This window comes from Saccopteryx bilineata, chromosome 1 (assembly GCF_036850765.1).
Source record: "Saccopteryx bilineata isolate mSacBil1 chromosome 1, mSacBil1_pri_phased_curated, whole genome shotgun sequence".
NCBI lineage: Eukaryota > Metazoa > Chordata > Mammalia > Chiroptera > Emballonuridae > Saccopteryx > Saccopteryx bilineata.
This window is the reverse complement of record NC_089490.1, coordinates 326,210,666-326,230,501: the sequence shown is the minus strand read 5'-3', so window position 1 is coordinate 326,230,501 and position 19,836 is coordinate 326,210,666. Positions and strand designations below refer to the sequence as shown.

Here is a 19,836-nt window from a genome sequence, read left to right as displayed (position 1 = left end):
CTCCAGCTTAGAGTCAGCTTCAGCCTTTAGCAGTTTTTGTGCCCTGTGAGTTCTTTCTTCCCTCAAGGCCTTTGCATATTCTGCTTTCTATGCCAGGAATGCTCTTCTTCTCCAGCGCCCTCATATTCTTTCCTACCTTTTGTAATTCATCTGTGAGCTTCCCGGACTGCCCTCTCTAAAACGGGCCCATCTTTTTGCTATTGCTTATTTCCATTGTTTTCCTTTGTAGCACTTATCACAAGACAGAATCATATTATTGCTCTGTTAGAGTCATTGCTGTCTGCTTCTTTGACTGGGCTGTAGGCTCCATGGAAGCAAGGACCCCTGACTTGTTTTGTACAGTGCTGCATTCCTAGCTTGGACCTTAGTACAGCTACATAACCATTGCTCAGCAAATATTACTTGAATGAATGAATATATAAATAGAGCAGACAATGTAGTGGGCTCAAATATTTTGACTAACTATTTTGGTTGCAAAAGGTCTCCTATTCAAGTGTCAAAAGTCAAGGGTCTCAAACAAACAAAACAGTTCTGGGACAATAGCTGTGAGCCCACAACTGCTTTGGCGTCCTTTTAACAAATGACACTGGGTCCAGGGGTGGGGGCCAGGAGGGCTTTTTAATTCCCAAATGTACTTTATAATGATTTTTAAAAAGCAATATCAAAACCAAGAAAACTCTAAGAAATAGTCACAGCCAAGAGTTGTTAAGGAAACTTGACAACTGACAATAAGAGACTGTCCAGCTTGCCTGACCAGGCGGTGGCGCAGTGGATAGAGCGTTGGACTGGGCTGCGGAGGACCAGGTTCAAGACCTGGAGGTCGACAGCTTGAGCGTGGGCTCATCTGGTTTGAGCAAAGCTCACCAGCTGGCTCGAGCAAGGGGTTACTTGGTCTGCTGAAGGCCCACGGTCAAGGCACATATGAGAAAGCAATCAATGAACAACTAAGGTGTCACAACAAAAAACTGATGATTGATGCTTCTCATCTCTCTCCATTCCTGTCTGTCTGTCCTTATCTATCCCTCTCTCTGACTCTCTGTAAAAAAAATAAATAAATAATTAATTTAAAAATAAAGAGAGAGACTGTCCAGCCTAAGAAAGTTTTATAAGAGTTTATTTGGGCCAAACAGATGAAAATAGCTAGAAAGCAAAATCTCAGAGAACTGAAAAAACTCCTGAAAATGGCAGTTTTACAACTTATTTATAATTTTTTTTATTTTTAGTAACAAAAATTTTCTTCACTTATAGTTGACATACATTATTATATTTGTTTCAGGTGTACAACATAGTGGTTAGACATTTATGTAACTTACAGCTTATTTTATACACTAGAATCAAAGAAGTCATGAGCAGGGTTACATGAAACCCATTGGTGGAAGATCAGGGAGGCAGGAGAAAGCAAAGCAGGGGAATCTCTGACATTGGATAAAAAGCAAAACAAAGAGACATGTATTTCGTTTACATTGGTGGGTACAGGACAGTTAATGATTGACAGTTTCAGCACAACAATGACATTTGGGCAATCAGATAACAATGAGGGGTTGTGGTCTCTTGCTCTGGTGGGAGGTTTTGTCCTGAGGGCTCTGAAAAAGGGGGATTACTCTCAGATTCCAAAGGTGCAAAAGACAGGAGCTCACTCAAAGATTGACCGTTATCAGGGAAGATACTAGCCTAGGACAAGGCTACCTGCCATGACTTGCTTTTGGTCAGGAATTTTTATGTTCACATCGCCCCATGCGGTTACTCTCGGTCTGTGAGTTTGTGAGGCTTGCCATGCAGCCTACCCTGAGCTGGTCAGGGTTAGTGTGTGGCCCTTCTTCTTCCACAGAACTAAACATAATGTGGTACCCTGGATGGAATCCTAGAAAGAATACAAGGTAAAAAGTAAGGAAACCTGAATAAGGTAGACTTTAATTAATATTAATGTATCAATATCAGTTCATTAATTATAGCAAATGTACTATACCAATATAAGATGTTAATAATAGGGAAGCTGGGTACAGGAGTGGGCGTATATAGGGACTTTCTGTACCATCTGCTCAGTTTTTCTGTAAATCTAAAACAGCTCTAAAAATTAAAGTTGTTTTTTTTTTTTTAAAAGCAATGTTACATATACTCTTGTGTGACACCTTAAACTCCTGAGGTTGGTAATGATAGCTATCAAATGCCAAGCACCCATGAAGTGGCAGGCATTGTTACACATATTATCACATGTGCTCCTCAGAACAACCCAGTGAGGTAAGCAGTATGATCTTTATTTGGTAAATGAGGCAACTAAAGCTTAGAGATTTCCAGTGACACATCCTTGGTCACACAGCAAGGAAGTGGCAAATCTAAGAGTTGAAGTTACTTTCTCCTTTTTCCTCCTAGAGAATCTTGGCACCTGTAAGATTGTTTGATCTAATTTTTATAGTAGAAAAATGGGTCCCTTAACTATCACCTTGTTTTGTGCCATTTGTCTCTGTCCTCAAAGCATGGCACCAGGCTGGGCTCACATTACTTCTCATTTGCAAAATTTTGACAGTCTCTTACCCAGCCTCTCCAGCTCCATTCTGCTCTCCAATCCACTCTACACTGGCTGCCAGATTCACCTTGTTAAAGCACCACTCTACTTATACTACTTCCCTCCAAATACTTCCTAATTCTTATTGGAAAAAAAAAGTCCAGGCCCTAGCCAGTTAGCTCAATTGGTTAAGAGTGCTGTTCTGAAATGACTAGGTTGTGGGCTTGACCCCTGGTGAGGGCACACACAGGAAGCAACCAATGAATGTGCAACTGGGTGGAACAACAAATGAATGCTTCCTTTCCCCTTCCCTCCCCTTTCCTCTCAATCTAAAAAAAAAAAAAAAAAAAACAAAAAAAGCCCTGGCCAGATGCTCAGTTGGTTGTAGCATTATTCCAGAGTGCAGAGGTTGCTGGTTCGATTCCCTGGCCAGGACACATACAGGAGCAGCTTGATGTTTCTGTCTCTCTCTCCCTGACTCTCAAAAGAAAAAAGAAAACAAAAACAAAAACGTACAGACTACTTTCTCTGGCCTCAACCCTTTTCATTTTTGACTCCCTCACCTTCTTCCTTCCTTTACAGTGTTTCGTGTTCCACTTCCCATTTCCTAGCAAGTTTTCTTTCTTGACTCTATTGCAAATTCAACAAACATGGGTTGACCTTCTGCTAAACATAAAACTCTGCCAGGGTCAAGGGCAACTTACAAAACTGCAGATCTGTCCAGATCCTCACAGGAACTTGATATATAATGTCAACCATCACACAAGGCAAAGTAAGCTAAGTGCTGGACCAGAAAAAGAAAGTGGTGAGGAGGGAGCGATTCATCACAGCTGGGGGGTCAGGAAGGTTTCCAGAAGAGGAGGCACTGAGCCTGTTAGATGTGCAGATTTTGACCCAGAGGGAAGGGTCACAGTATCCATGCTTTTTTTCATTCACTCCTAGAAAGCTCCTATCCTAGCTCTACCTGCCACAAACAGACTGATCCACATCTAGGCCCCACTCTTTTATGCACCCTCCCTTGGCACACCTACCTTTCACAAAAGCACTTATCTTTTCCAACTTGCATTATAGTTCATTGTGCACAGGTCTACTTCCCTCACTAAGCCATGAGGTCTTTGAGGAAATGGGATGTGTTTACTTCATCTTTGCCTCCCCACCAAGCCCAGAACTGCCCTTGACTGTGCGAATAAATGAATGTATGCTGGGATACTGTTTTTAAATAAGTTTCAAGGTGAAACATTTTCAGATTCCTTCAGACACTTAATAAATATTTGTAATAAATATTTATTAAAAGAACTACTATATGTAGGGCATTTGTGCTAAGCATTAGAGAAAAGAGTGGGATGCACAGGCATGGGCCTGCCCTTGTGACGCTTACCATTAAATAAATGAACAGTTAAACACTCATTGAATCGTAGTTGTGATTATCATTAAGAAGAAAAAATAGAGGGCAACAATAACAGACAACACTTATTTTGCACTCATCAGTTGCCATAGCACTCAGGAGCTGTCCTAGACGCTTTATGTAGGTTGTCAGTTGATCCTTATCACAATCATAAGTGGTATTAGCACTTTATAGATAAGAAAACTGAGGCACAGGAGGGTCAAGTAACTTTTCCAAGGCTCATAACTAGTAACCAGTAGTGCCAATATTGCAAGAATGTGTAACAAAGTGACCTCATCTAGTTTAATGTACTCAGAGAAGACAGTTCGGCGAAGTGACATCCATCCGAGATCAGGAGAGGGAGTAAGAGTCCGCCTGGCAAAAAGGCTACCAAATGTTTTGGGAAAGGGAGTGCCTGGAGGAGGCCAAGAGCCTGACAAACGGAACTGTATGGGAAGTAGTATCTTAAAAGCAAAGTACACTTTAAGAAAGGGGAGGTGACATGATCAGACTGGAATTTTTTAAAGCTCCCTCTGGCAGCCCTGGGAGAGACTGGCTTGCAGGCCTAGGGGGTACATTCCTGTATGTGGTTAGGAAAGAGGCTCTGGTGGCCTGAATTAAGGTGTTGGCAGTGCAGGAGAGCTGTCAGGTTTTCTATATTTAGGAGAGAAAAGCAGGAGAATTTGGAAGTTGGTTATGGGAGCTGTGAGAGATGGAAGTGTTAAATATGGGGCGTCAGGTTTCTGGCTTGGGCAGATGGGTGGATGGTGATGCATTTAGCAAGATGTAGAAGACTGGAGTTCAGGTTGAGAGGAAGATGACTGCAGTTCTGGTCATTATAAGTTTGGAGTCCAGTAAGTCAGTCAAGTGGAGAGTTGTGTAGACTCTTGCATGAGTGCTCAGGGGACAGGTCAGGGTGGAGATGTACAATGTGGGAGTTAAGAGCATAAAGAAGTGGCTTGTGTGCATGGACCGCTGCACACCTCCATGTACAAAGAGCAGAGAAGGCAGCCCAGCCCCGCGCCAAGGAGACCTCTTGTTTAAAGGTCCTGTCTGTTCACTGGAGTGTCTTCTATTTTCTCGTAACCCACTTTGTAAGTGGTTCAGAAGCTGCTATCCTCCAACATTCACTTGTCCTCAGTCATCCCTCTGCGGACTTGGCCAAGGCTCGGACTAGGAACGCAGGAGAAGCTGGGCCTGAGCAGCTCTAATTGAGGTCTGAGACCCAGTCACATTCAGGGCTCACCACCGCGGACCCTGCTCCTCCCTGTCACTCAGAGCTGGAACGGCCCCGCGCTGACTCTTGCCACTCACTCTCAGTCTACACCGCGCGACTGGCTTTCACCGTAGTCTTAGCTCTTTAAAGCATTCACTGTTCCTTTTAACTTGTTTCGCGAAGTGGAAATGTTGGGGATAGGATGTAAAAGGGGATCACTCTGTCCTCCGGCTAAGGTGTTGCTTTTACAAATGTTTTCAAAAGTCCCGGGTGTCAGGAGTGGGAGAATGGGAATGGGAGGTGCGCGAGAATGATCAGAATGACGTAATTCTCTCCATAGGAAGATCCTTTGGGGGATGTAGATGCCAGGGTAGCGGGAGGCTGTGCCACTCCGCTCCGCGTCACCGCGGTTTCCGGGAACTCCACAACCCCGGGCTTTCGGTCTCCTTCCCGGTTCCGGGAAAGCGCGGCGGAGCGGACTGAGAGCGCGCGCCGGCCTGGAAGTAGCTTCGGCGGGCGGGCGGCCGGGCGAGAGGCGCTTTGTTCCCTAGTTGACTCTCGCGCGTCCGGGAACGGGAGAGGCTCCGAGCCCGGGCGGCGTGCGCGAGGGCGGGTGCGCGCCTGCCAGTAGCCGAGAACGCACGCGCGAGCTCGCGCGCCCAGCAGAGGCAGCAGCGGCGCGGCCAAGTCGCCGGCAGCCGGGCGCACGGACACACAAAGGCTAGTGCGATGTGGGGGCAACCCCGGAGCCGGCAAAGGAAAAGCGAAAGCCGCGGGCCCGGCCGGTGACGGGGTGCAGGCGCCGCGCAGCCCTCGCTACAAACCTGCAGTTCCCCCGCCACTCCTCTGGCGCTCAACAGGCCGAGCCCGGCGCGCCGCAGACATGGCCATCGCCCACCTGGCCACCGAGTACGTGTTCTCGGACTTCTTGCTGAAGGAGCCCTCGGAGGCCAAGTTCAAGGGGCTGCGGCTGGAGCTGGCCGTGGACAAGATGGTCACGTACATCGCCGTGGGGCTGCCCCTTCTGCTCATCTCGCTGGCCTACGCGCAGGAGATCTCCATCGGTGAGGCCGGGCGGGAGGGGCGTGGCGCGCCGGGCTGAGCCGGCATTCTGGGCGGTGCCCGGGTCTGAGGAGAAGAGATTTTACCCTGTGTCCCTGGCAGTGCTCGTTGCTGAGATGGGCGTGAACGTTGGGAAGAAAGGAAGCCCCAGTTTTATGGTCTGAAGCCTTCTTTGTCCACGTGCTTCATTTATACCCTTGTGGACTCTGCTCGCATCCCTACTCCTCAGTTGTGTTTCCTGCACCCTACTGATTCCTTCGTGGCTTAGTGCTCCTGTTCTACTCTTATGACCGGCACCAGATTTACCCAGAACAAGTCTCCCCTCTCTTCCCCTACACACATTTGTATCATCACCTAAAATTTTGTACCAGAGAAATTCCTGAGTGGCTAAACTTTGGATATGGAGACAAGTGCTCCATGAAAAAGTATGTTCTCCCTTTGTTATCTTATTTTAATTGCTATTTACTGAAACTTTAGTGCTGCAGGATAGGGAATGATAGGAAATAGCTGTACCTGGCAGGTAATAGATACCAACATCCTCCACCTGGATGTTCTTATTATGAATGTGAGATGAATGAGTCCCCTTCCTGTATATTCTCACTTGACCATAACAATTCTGTGAGATTGGGAAGTCTGGTGGTGTGGGGGAAAGGAGAGACTAGTGGGTCTGGACTTGAGCCTTGGAGTGTGGGTGGGCTTTGGATAAGCAGAGGGTGAGACCTTGGCCAAGATTTTAAGATGGCAAAAATTGTTACATGTTTATGGAAGGGGAGAGAGTGATGGTTCTAGCTGAGGCAGGAGGATTAGTCATGGTTCCTGGGATAGGAAAGTGAACATGGGCCTGGGTTACTTAGAACAGAGTACATACTTGGCAGTTTATAAAGTACAAGTTTATTTTCTGAGCAAAAGAGGGACCAGTTGGAAACAGCACTTAATAAGTAATAGCCCAAAGGAGGGGAGAATGGAATTAGCAAGACTGCTGTAAGATGGAGTCTCAGTTAAGGTCTTGTGCATGCATAGGGGCCAAGAGTGGATGGGAAAGGATGGAAAGGGGTGATTTCTTAGAGATGGAGGAACAGTAAGCCGCACTTGGGTACCTGGTTTTTAATAGGCCCTGAAAGCCAGAGGCTGGTCAGAGTTTTGGAAAGGCTGTAGGCCTGGGTGAGTGGAGAATGGTCTTATTAATGGAAACCGTGAATTGAGGGGAGAATTAGTTAGAAAAGGATGATGATGAGTTTGATTTTGTGATCTATGGCACTAAGTTGTTCAACTTCTCAGGAAGTTGCCGAATTCATTGTGGAAGAATAAGTGTTTGGTTTTCCTTGTCTCTGGGTAGGCATAGCCATCATGTTCCTTCCGCCTTCCAGATGGCCGGGTATTGAGACTGCCAGTAGAAAGGAAAACCACCAAGTAGCATGGGTCCTGGAGATAGTCTCTCTCTTCTGCAAATGTCCCTTAAGTATACCAGCTGTGGCCTGGACCCAGTGCTGGGCACTGAAGACCCAGGTGTAAATGAGGCATGGTTCCTGTCATGGAGAAGCAACAGTCGTGGGCACCTGATTCCAGGAGGGAGAAATTGGTTACCATCCATAGTCAAACTTCACCTCTGGCCACAGAGGGACACTGGAGCTACCTGCACCAGTAGTGCTGTGGACACATCCAAATTGATGGGTTGTCTGAGAGGCATTTAGTTGGCCTGAGAGTGGGTTTATGCAGCAAGGGCTGATCTTATGCTGTGTGCGTAGCAATGCTGGATATTGAGGGGGACAGAAGGACTTTGAGGCATGGTTCTGTCCTGCCTCGTGGGAGTTCACTGCCCAGCTGGGCACTGGAGCAGACATGCTGGCAGGTAACATTGAGTTGTGTGTGATTCAGTGACAGGGCAGTGAGGAGCTCTGAGCACCCGGCCTGTGAAATAGGCCTGCAAACTTTAAACATGGCTCCATCCTCCCTCTCATGAGAACTGCTCCTTGCCTCTCTGGTGCTAGGATGATCCTTCATTGTCGTCCTTTGCGTATTGTATTATAACCTGCGTCTGTGGCTGCCTCACCTACAGGACACCTCACTTGTCTTCTCTTGGTCTCTAGAAGCTGGCCAGTGCAGGACGCAGGCTGTTGAAGGTTAGGGAGAATGTCCTCATCTAATAAAACATACTGGGTGTCATATGAAAGACTTCTTCTCCGTCTTTGGCCCATTTTCTCACCAGTTCAACCCACAGGGTTCCTTTCAGAAAAGAGGAACAGAACCTGCCCAGGCCTTAGAGACTGACAGAGCAGCAGACTGACCCTGAGGCTCTGCTGGGTGCCAGCACGGTGGCTGCAGTGGAGTCCAGGGCGATTCGGGACCCGTCAGCCCCCCTCAGCAGCTCACACAGGCCCCATGTGCTGGCTGCAGGGAGACAGTTCTGTGCCACACAAGGACCCTCATTTCTTTTTTTTTTTTTTTTTTTTTGTATTTTTCTTAAGTTGGAAACGGGGAGGCAGTCAGACAGATTCCCACATGCGCCCGACTGGGATCCACCCGGCATGCCCACCAGGGGGGCGATGCTCTGCCCATCTGGGGCGTCGCTCTGCGGCAATCAGAGCCATTCTAGCGCCTGAGGCAGAGGCCACAGAGCCATCCCCAGTGCCCGGGCCAACTTTGCTCCAATAAAGCCTTGGCTGCAGGAGGGGAAGAGAGAGACAGAGAGGAAGGAGAGGGCGAGGGGTGGAGAAGCAGATGGGCGCTTCTCCTGTGTGCCCTGGCCGGGAATCGAACCCTGGACTCCCACACACCAGGCCGACGCTCTACCACTGAGCCAACCGGCCAGGGCTGGACCCTCATTTCTAACACAGCTGTCCCTAGATGCAGCACATTTCACCCTGGGAGGGGGAGGGAGAGTTAGGAAAGAGTTGGGTAACAACTCTGTAGAATACAAGCACAATTGGACCATGTGACCTTCAAGCTCTGAAATCCTAGTATTCACTATTGAAGAAACAAATTCCCTAAGTATGCCGGTACCTTTCAGTAGACCAGACTCTGAATGGAGTTCATGTTCTTGGGGAGTTTGGAGAAGGTTTGTAGTACCCTAGGCATAGGTTGATGCAGGCCTCAGAGCTGCTTGGCTTCTCTGGTACCCTAACATGGTGTGTTAGAAGACCGTAGGGAAGAGGAGTCCCTGTCTCCTGCCAGGATGCTTCTTGCCCTGAGCCTAGCGGGCTGGACCAGATGAGCAGTGCAGGCAGCCAGTGCCCCCTGGGAAGGGGAGTCTGGTCTGCCCGGGGAGCTTGCTCTTTCTGCTGCCCTCCCAGTGGGCAGCTGTAGTTCTGGACAGAGAGATGTGGTCCCTTTGGGTTAGCTGTGCTCTGCTGCTGTCATTCCAGGCAGGAATTGGGCCAGCCCCAGAGAGCCGAAGGACAGATATAACTGCAGCTGCTTCTGATAGTATTTGCTTACAGTTCCCCTTGTTTTCTTCATTTGAGTCAGCAGCTGGGTGGCTTAATTCATCTGCTCTGTTGTCTCTGAGTTTAGATTATCTTCATACAACATCAGGGTGATTCACTCTTTCACAGACCAGCACAAAATGTCTGGTGGATCGGCACTGGTCCGTGGACCGGCCATTGAAAACCACTGCTCTAAGCACTCGCCTGGTGATGTACTTAGGTTCTTTCAAAATTTCTGCTATCACACATGAAGCATGTGTGCATAAATCTTTGTAAATGTTCCCCTCCTCCCAACAAGAAAATAGAGCGGTATCTGAGATCCCAGAAGGGTGAAATCATCTTTCAGGATGGTTTGCATTTCTGATTCTTATTTCAAATAAGAAAAGTGCTGCCTTGTCTAAATGTGACTCTATCAGAAGATTGGAGGAGGCATTTTGATGTGCTCCTGGTTTTTCTTTCTTTTTCTTTTTTTGAAACAGACAGAAAGAGAGACAAAGAGAGGGACAGATAGAGACAGACAGGAAGGGAGAGAGATGAGAAGCATCAATTCTTCATTGCAGCTCCTTAGTTGTTCACTGATTGCTTTCTCATATGTGCTTTGACTGGGGGACTGCAGCAGAGCTTGTGACCCCTTGCTCAAGCCAGCGACCTTTGGGCTCAAGCTGATGAGCCCGCACTCAAGCCAGCAACCTCGGGGTTTTGAACTTGGGTCCTCTGAGTTCCAGGCCAATGCTGTATCCACTGCGCCACCCCTGGTCAGGCAATGTGCTCCTGGTTTTAAGAAAGACGTTTTAATTGCAGCTTTCAGTGGATTTCTTGATGTGTTCTCAGAGCATACTATAAATTTCCTTCTTAAAACTTACTGCCAGTTGGCCCTGGCCGGTTGCCTCAGCGGTAGAGCGTCGGCCTAGCGTGCGGAGGACCCGGGTTTGATTCCCGGCCAGGGCACACAGGAGAAGCGCCCATTTGCTTCTCCACCCCTCCGCCGCGCTTTCCTCTCTGTCTCTCTCTTCCCCTCCCGCAGCCAAGGCTCCATTGGAGCAAAGATGGCCCGGGCGCTGGGCATGGCTCTGTGGCATCTTCCTCAGGCGCTAGAGTGGCTCTGGTCTCAACATGGCGACGCCCAGGATGGGCAGAGCATCGCCCCCTGGTGGCAGAGCGTCGCCCCTGGTGGGCGTGCCGGGTGGATCCCGGTCGGGCACATGCGGGAGTCTGTCTGACTCTCTCCCTGTTTCCAGCTTCAAAAAAAGAAAAAAAAAAACTTACTGCCAGTTGCAATTAAGCAATTATTTGTATTATTTGTTGAGTACTGTCTCCCTACCAGACTGTACTTTCACTGGAGACAGGGACCATCTGTCCTCTGTCAGGTTAACTGCTCTGCCCATAGCCTCCAGCAGAAAACTTGATACATAATAGGCATTCAATAGAGAGAGCAAATGGAAAGAATTATCAGGGGTGACAGTAGGGTTTTAGCATTTTGAGATCCAAGTATTATTACATTATCTATAAGATGTGATTTTATCTATAAGATATGATCTTGAAAAACTGTTTAAAAAGTTTTCATCGGCCCTGGCCGGTTGCCTCAGCGGTAGAGCGTCGGCCTAGCGTGCGGAGGACCCGGGTTCGATTCCCGGCCAGGGCACACAGGAGAAGCACTCATTTGCTTCTCCACCCCTCCGCCGCGCTTTCCTCTCTGTCTCTCCCTTCCCCTCCCGCAGCCAAGGCTCCATTGGAGCAAAGATGGCCCGGGCGCTGGGGAGGGCTCTGTGGCCTCTGCCTCAGGCGCTAGAGTGGCTCTGGTCGCAACATGGCGACGCCCAGGATGGGCAGAGCATCACCCCCTGGTGGGCAGAGCATCGCCCCTGGTGGGCGTGCCGGGTGGATCCCAGTCGGGCACATGCGGGAGTCTGTCTGACTGTCTCTCCCTGTTTCCAGCTTCAGAAAAATGAAAAAAAAAAAAAAAAAAGTTTTCATCACAAATATTCAAAACCTCAATTCAGTGTCATCAGAGCTGACTAGAATAGCATTAATAGAGAAAGGAGTATGGATTGCAGATAAGCAAACTTTTAGTAATGATGGGATCGATTTAAAAAACATACTAGAACTGACCCAGATAGCATTTGTTCTGTTTCTGTACATACCCTTCCCTGATTTTAATATACCCAGTGAATGACAAGATCTATATTTCATTATTTATTACTCCCTTTTGTCACCCCACCCCACCACCTCAAGAAAAAAGGAAGAAAAGAAAATGAGGCTGTAGAAAATGATCCGTTATTTTGAAATAGATCGAATTCCCATCTACGGCAAAAACTAAACACAGCCTTAGAACCTTTGCAGAAGCTAGGTTTGGATTAGTGACATCCTTTTAAAAAACCACGCAGACACTACCCTTCCTCTGCAGATTGTGCCCTTGGACTGCTTTCTTCTCAAACCTCTAACTAAGGCAGTGAGCGTTTGGGCAGAGGGGAGTAGAAGAGTTGGTTTGGGAGCACTGGCCCTGGCAGAGCAAGGCGGGCACAGCTGCATGCTTTGTACTGAGGGCAGCAGAGGGAACTTTCCAGGTACTTCTTTTGTTTTTTGTATTGAAAATATTTTTCTGAAGTGAGAAGCAGGAAGGCAGAGAGACAGACTCTCTGCGCCCAACCAGGATCCACCAGGCATGCCCACCAGGGGGCGATGCTCTGCCGGTCTGGGGTGTTGCTCTGTTGTGGTAGGAGCCATTCTAGCACCTGACCAGGCCATGGAGCCGTCCTCAGTGCTGGGGCCAAACTTGCTCCAATGGAGTTTTGGCTGTGGAAGGGGAAGAGAGAGGCAGAGAGAAAGGATAAGGGGAAGGGAGGAGAGGCAGATGGGTACTTCTCCTGTGTGCCCTGGCTGGGAATCGAACCTGGGACTTCCACATGTCGGGCCAACTCTCTACCACTGAACCAACTGGCCAGGGCTCCAGATACTTTTAATTTGCTAGATGTCTGCATGTGTGTGTCTTTGTGGTAAAGTTCAGACAGCAAGAAGAAATTAAAGCAATTAAAGCCCTGCTTTTTTTTCTTTTTCTTTCATTTTTACTTTCTCTTCATGAGAGGAAGTGTTTTCTTTTACACCGTTTTACGTTCCTAAAAAAATAGAGTTTATTAGCATCTTACCATTATTAAATTTTTAACACATATCAGGCCATATATTAAAAATTCCCAGCCTGTTCCTTTGTCTGTAATATGTCCTGGAGATAGTGTCATGTCAGTGTGTGTAAATCTGCCTTGTTTTGTTTTAGATGTGGCGTAATTTTCCACAGTCATGCTAACCGTTCTATTAAGAGACCTGTGGGTTCATTTCGCTTTTTCTTACTGCAAACAGTGGTTCAGTGAGCATCCTGGGACGTGCGTTCTTATTCAAAATGTAGTGGATTGTAAAGTTTTCGGCCTCAGGGCCACTTTATACTCTTTAATTTAATTGAAGATTCCAAGAGCTTTGGTTTGTGGGTTGTTATATCTAAAGATATTTCTCATAATGGGAATTAAAACTGAGACATATTTAAATGTTTTTGTTAATTTGATCAGCACAGGAGTTTTGACCTGCTCCGTTTCTGACCTGGGCCGGTTCACCCCTCCTTAGGCAACTTGGTGGTCCCCCGCTCCCGGGAGGTCACCATATTGATGCTGAACTTTGTGCGGACACCCGATGAGCATAGCGCACTACAGCCCAGAACTCCTGGGCTCAAGCGATCCTTCCGCCTCAGCCTCCCGAGTAGCTGGGACTACAGCACGCGCCACCCCGCTTGGCATTTTTGTTCATTTGAAATAAGCCCATTACATGTTAACATATATATTTTTGTGAAAAGGTAACTTCAAAAATAAGTTTTTCAGCTTTACAAACTAGCTTATTAGGAGACCACAGCCTTCTCCTATTTCAGGGTTCGGGAACCTATGGCTCGTGAGCCAGATGTGGCTCTTTTGATGGCTGCATCTGGCTGGCAGACAAATCTTTAATAAAAAAAAATAATGTTAAAAATATAAAACATTCTCATGTATTACAATCCATCCATTTCCTACCACTCATGTTCATGGTTGCGGGTGGCTGGAGCCAATCACAGCTGTCTTCCGGGGCAACACCAAATTTTTATTGGATAATGCGTAAAGTACACGGGTTGTTGTATGGCTCTCACAGAATTACATTTTAAAATATGTGGCGTTCATGGCTCTCTCAGCCAAAAAGTTTCCCAAACCCTGTCCTATTTGCTTCTCATTCATTGTGTAGCGATAACCCTTGTCAGTAGCCTCTGGAAACTCCACTGTATACACTAAAGAGACAGAATAGAAAGGCAGAAAACAACCTAGTATTATTGTGAAAATGGGTGGAATGCCATGAAACATGTACAGTTAGAGGATCGAAAGACATGCACATTTCAGATTTAAAGGGTACTTCTCACTCACTGCACTCCAGAATACCAGTTTACTCCTGTCAGTCACAGTTCTGATTTGCCATCCTCACGATGAAACGGCACCTGTTTCAGTTTGTGGTTCCCTATTGGCACTGAGATTTCACATAACATAGCCCTGGGCTCTTGTGTAACTCTGGCATTTTCTAGGGACTGCTCATTCTCTCAGGCCTGGGGTATTTGATCCGGGAGAGACTGTCAGGTCTTAGCTGATTATCTTTGGCTTATAGAATCTACCCCTGCCCAAATATATCTTAACTATCTCTTTATATCTTTTTTTAAAACTAAAATTTAAGCAATGTTGTTTTATTCTGAGGCCTCTGTTTTCTGTTTAAGTCTAGTCAACTAGTAAAACTAGAAAATACTTATTAGGAATGTAAAGATGTCTTTTAAAAAATCTTTTTCTTTTTAATATTAACATCTTCACATTTCACGATCAAATGTAAGGGTTCTCAGAGTTTACAGAAAGCACAGTCACTCTGGTGTGGAAAGGTTACTTTGCAGAGAGAGAAGTTCTTACTCAGCTATACCCTTGACTGGTGAGTTTCACCTCTATTCTCTGACAGCACTACGTTTTCTTTTGCAAAACAGGTAATAATTCCTATTAAATGTGGTAATAACATGTAAAGACACTGGCTGCATAGTTTGTAGTCCGTACATGTTGGTTAGCTCTGAAACTAGTATGCATTAAGCTTCTACAATCTGAAGGTACTTTGTGGTATTGTGAGAGCCAGCAAAGCCCTGACAGCAGCCTCAGGCTTCTCCGGTTCTCACTCAGACTCGGGCGTGATTTAGATGAGCACACGGAGGCTCAGCCGGGATGAGTCTGGGTGATGTAACAGTGACTTGCCTCCCTTCCTTTCTCCAGCGTGCCCTAGAGGGAGGGGCATCCACGGTCGGATGGTCTTGACATTCTCCTTCTTAAGGCTTCATTCCTTTTAAGTCTCTATAAACACTCTAAGCCTTTATGTTATTACTGTATTTTCTTTGTTGCACACATTCAAGTGAATACCAGAACAGAAAAATGATGCACTTGGAAGAATTATAGGAACACTCTCATGACACTAACAGTGTGGAACAGCTGTGTGGAGCATGTGTGACCAGAAGGCATCTCATCCTAGAATCAGTTTCATCCCTGTAATGTGAGGACATTGGACTAAAATTAGTTATTAGAGGTACTCCAGTACCCTGCTGGCTCTGGCATGTGGTTCATGCACTGCCTCACGGTAACTACTCTTGTTCACCTTTGTCTCCATTCATTCATGTTCTCATTCATTTGATACACATTGAGCACTGTGCTGTGCACTGGGCCTTATCAGTGAAGACGTGGACCTGGAGCCTGCAGCCTGGAGGGGAGGTGGGTTCCCTCTGGATACAGAGTTCTGGCTGTGATGAGTGATTTGGAATGAGCACTGTGGCAGGGAGGCTTCCCAATAGGGGACATCGGGCTGGCTTTCTGAGAAAGCATTACTTGGGCTGAGTCATCCATCAGCATTCATGAAGCCTTGGTTATGGTTTCTTGGAGAAACAGAAAAGAATCAGTGTTACTGGGACCTGTTGAGCAGGGGGAAGAAGTGGTATAAAGACAGAGAGATGGTCAGGGGACCGATCATGGAGAGCCCCGTGGAATTTGGCTTTTAGAACTTATCCAGAGCAATCCTTTTAGTTATGTGACATAATCAGATAATGCATTTAAAAATCTCACCCCCCTATACTTTGTGAGAATGAGTTAGAGATGTGGAGAGACTAGTTAGAGACTAGTTAGGGGCTGTTGTGGTTAATTTCAGACTTATTAATTCTGTACTCTGAGGACAGGACTGTCATATATATCTTGGACTCCACCATGGTACTTTGTGTGGGTTAGGTGTTTCATAAACGTTTATCAGGAGCTCTTCCTGGGAGCCCTGTGGGAACGCCTGGTGCCTCTCGTTGGTACCAGGATGCCAGAGTTGATTTGGGAAGGACCTGAGCTGGTCGCATTCAGCAGCTCTGCTCTGGGGCTCCATGGTCACCTGTGAAGCCTAGCCTGGCACAGTGGATGGTGAGGAAGAAGGCTTTGCCTGGTGGGAATGAGCCTCCCATTGTGGGTGCCTGGTCCTGGGTGGGCTAGCAGTTGGCTCTCATTACCTAGCCAAGCAGGAAGCCCTGTCTATTGGGGGGCTGTGAAAAGCTACAGCTCAGGGGTCCTGACCCAGGCCCTGCAGGTGAACAGCCGGAAGGGTTGGTGTTCTGAGGGAAATGTTGCCACTCACCTCTGCACTTAAAAAGTTATCCCTAGCCTGACCAGGTGATGGTGCAGTAGATGGAGCATCGGCCTGGGCCTCAGAGATCCCAAGTTCAAAACCCCAAGGTTGCTGGCTTGAGTGGGGCTCATCCGGCTGAGTGCAGGCTCACCAGCTTGAGCACAGGGTCGCTGGCTTGAGCATGGGATCATAGACAAGACCCGATGGTCACTGGCTTGAAGCCCAAGGTTGCTGGCTCAGCTGCAGCCCCCAGTCAAGGCACACATGAGAAAACAATCAATGAACAACTAAGGTGTCGCAATGAAGAATTGATGCTTCTCATCTCTTTTCCTTTCTTTCTGTCTGTCTCTATCTGTCCCTCTCTCTGTCTCTGTCTCTGTTGTTAAAAAAAAAATGTTATCTCTAATGCCCTCTTCTCCCGCTATCCTTAGATCCAATGTTATTAGCTACTGTGTGTGTGTGTGTGTGTGTGTGTTATTGAGACTTTACCTTTTTAGAGCAGTTTTATTTACAGAAAAATTGAGGGGAAGTTACGCAGATTTGCCATTTGCTTCCTGCCCCGATACATACATGCATAGCCCTCTCCATTATTAACATCCCCTACCAGATTTGCACATTCTGTGGGTTTAGGAAAATGTATAATGACATGCATCCGTCATTACAGTGTCATACAGAGTATGCTCACTGGTCTGAAAACTCTGTGCTCTGCCTATTCAACACTCCCTCCAAGGAGGGTGCCTGTCTGTTGGAGTCGCGACCAGCCCCAAGCCCAGTTCAGCAATCTCAGAGGGTCATCGGGACCAGGAATGCAAGGGTCACAGACCCAGGGACATTAAAGCACAGCTCCCCTGCCCCTCCCTGCCTGGCTCTCCTTGTCATTATCAAAGAAGCAAGTCTAGACTTGCCAGCGTGTTGCATGTCCCAGGATATCATTTTATCTGATCCCTAGCTGGACTCTGTGTTCCAGGCACAAAGGTCTGTTCCCCTTCATAATGTGCTGTGGACTCTAAAGACTACAAGCCTTTGTGGATGCTGTTTCCCTACCTGGGTTGTTTCCTCCCTTCGAATATGAATGTCTACAATGGCTCAGCCATCACCCCCCACCCCGGCCTGGTAATTGTTTGTCCATTAACATTAGTGGTTCATTTCTTGGCCTCCATTGGACTGGAAGCTCTCGGAGGACAGGAAGCATGCCTTCTCTCCCTTGGAACCCCGTTTCCCGTGTGGCACCGTATACCTAGGAGGTACCGGTGAGTGCTGTGGGGTTGAGTTCAGAGTGTGTCAGGGAAGATCTGTGCTTTGTTGTGCCATAATAGAGACAGAAAGAACAGAGCCCTTGGGGAGGGCACGGTCCTTGCTGGCTCAGAGGCCTCTGGGGTTAAAGACCTAGCTCCCACGAAATTGGATGCCTCTTTTCTCTTCTGAGGTTTTGCATCTGTCACTTAAAACCCTGATGTTCTATTTAGAATGTCTTTGTATTTATTTGCATGACCAGTCTAAATAATAGTAACAGTCATTTTAAGTTATTTTCTTTTTATTGGAGTCACTAATCATTGATTCAATACTGAATTTAGATGTTCAAGGCCTCCTCCTACACAGTAGGGTTTCTTTGTTGCAGGAACTACAGAAGCTAGCTGTTAACAGTGTCGAAGAGAGAATGTCTGGCCTAAAAAAAAGTCTTTTTTTTTTTTTTAGATTTTATATATTCAGTTTAGAGAAGAGAGAGAGAGAGAGAAGGGGGGAGGAGCAGGAAGCATCAACTCCCATATGTGCTTTGACCGGGCAAGCCCAGGGTTTCAAACCGGCAACCTCAGAGTTCCAGGTCAATGCTTTATTCACTGCGCCACCACAGGTCAGGCAGAAAAAAGTCTTACAAGAGTTTATGTGACAATAACTGATGACAGTTGCTGGGAAGCAAAATCTCAACAGTTTGAGAAAATGTTCCTGAGAACATTAGAATCAAAGAGGAGACATGGGGGGGGGGGGGTTACATGAAATCTATTGGTGGTAGGCAGCGAAGCGAGAGGCAGCAAAGCAGGGGTATCTCCGAGGCTGGATAAAAAGTGATATGGAGAGACATGTAGTTCTTTTACATTGGTGGGTACAGGAGTTAGTGATTAATATTCCCAGCACAGGGAGGGTATCTGGTGAGCAAGCAGCCGTGCAGGATTCTGTGGTCTCCCGCTCTAGTTGGAAAACTGTGACTTTGGGATCTGGAGAAGGAGATTACTCTGACATATCAAAGGTATGTTATCTTAGATGCAAAAGGATAATAGACAGGCTCAATGAAGGTAAAGATTGACCTTAGTCAAGGAGGATACCAGCCTACGTTGTGACTACCTGTCATGACTGGCTTTTAGGTAGGAATTTTTTTCTGTCAGCCGTCCTCCATGGTTACTTTCAGTCTGTGAGTCTGTACGGCCCGCCATGCAGGCCTCCCCTGAGCCGGCCAGGTTTAGTGTGTGGCCCCTGGATGTCCACAGCAGGGACCTTTGAGGGAGAGAAGATGCTAAAGGACTTAACAAAGTTGGGTCTCGTTTCAGGCTGTGGCCCCATTAAATCTAAGATTCCAGTTATCTAAGGCCTGCTGTATGTTCAAGAGTTGTAGCAGATAAGACACATAAATCAGTAAGTGCAGGTGAAATTGAATAATTATATGGGCACTAAGAAAATAATACAGGATGTGTGACAAAGGAACCCTGTGTCTTTGTCTCTCCACTGCTTATCATGATGCCTGACACATAGAAATAAAAACAATAGCTACCACTTACTGAGTTACAGGATTTCTGTGAAGTTTTGCAAATGAGAAAACTAGAGAGAGAGGTTAAGTAGCTTGCCAGTAAGTGAAAGAGAAAACCCAATACCTATTGGCTGAAATGGGATTTTTAAAAAAACAATATTCAGGAATAAAAATTCCAGAGCCTCTTTTTATAGATTTACCTAATTTTTTTCCCTTAGGCTAAAATTCCTTCCCCATATTTAATAGGACTTTGATATTGTTTCCACAAAGATTTGGCTTCTGTGGCAGTGAAACCAGCTGGACAGTAATTTTTTCTAAGCCTTTTACTTAATCTTGTCTATTAAGTTGCCCCCGGCATTAAATGATCTATTCCTTTAACTTCTTTCTTATGTTGTCCTCCTTCCCCTTTGGGGGTGGGGCAACATCCAGTGTCTCCCGTTCATTTTGGAGCAGTGCCTAGTTTCCCACTGCCCTCTTAACAGGGCAAAAACCGAGGCCACATTTTCTCCGGCGGAAGTGTAACCAGTCTGGGGTTGCCGCAAGGACTTACTTCCTCTCACATGTCATACTCCTGCTGATGATGTAGCTTATTTCTCTGGCCCTTTCCTTCCCTGGGTGCAGACTCCACCCCTCCTGAGTGAACTAACTCTCTGCCTGCAATCCTGTCCGCCCTGCTAACAATCGGTCTGCTCCCGCACAGAGCAGCGCTAGGTGCTCCGGGTTAGGTCTCCACACACCAGCCGTTGACCACATGGGCTGCTCTTGTTGGCGCTGTAGTTTTTGTTGACACCTTATGAAGGTGAACTTTGGGCCCAGAGCTCAGGACTAGGCTTC

The 19,836-nt window shown here is 46.9% G+C and overlaps 1 protein-coding gene across 1 annotated transcript in view; it reads left to right on the top strand.

The window, feature by feature from the left end:
* The first annotated feature begins 1,189 nt into the window (after nucleotides 1-1,189).
* The window catches only part of PANX1 (pannexin 1), a 60,217-nt gene continuing 41,570 nt past the window's right edge, over nucleotides 1,190-19,836 (top strand). Inside the window, exon 1 of the mRNA XM_066248376.1 lies at nucleotides 1,190-6,167. Within this exon, the coding sequence (XP_066104473.1) occupies nucleotides 5,987-6,167 (181 nt within the window). The 5' untranslated portion in view covers nucleotides 1,190-5,986. The remainder of the gene's footprint in view (nucleotides 6,168-19,836) is intronic.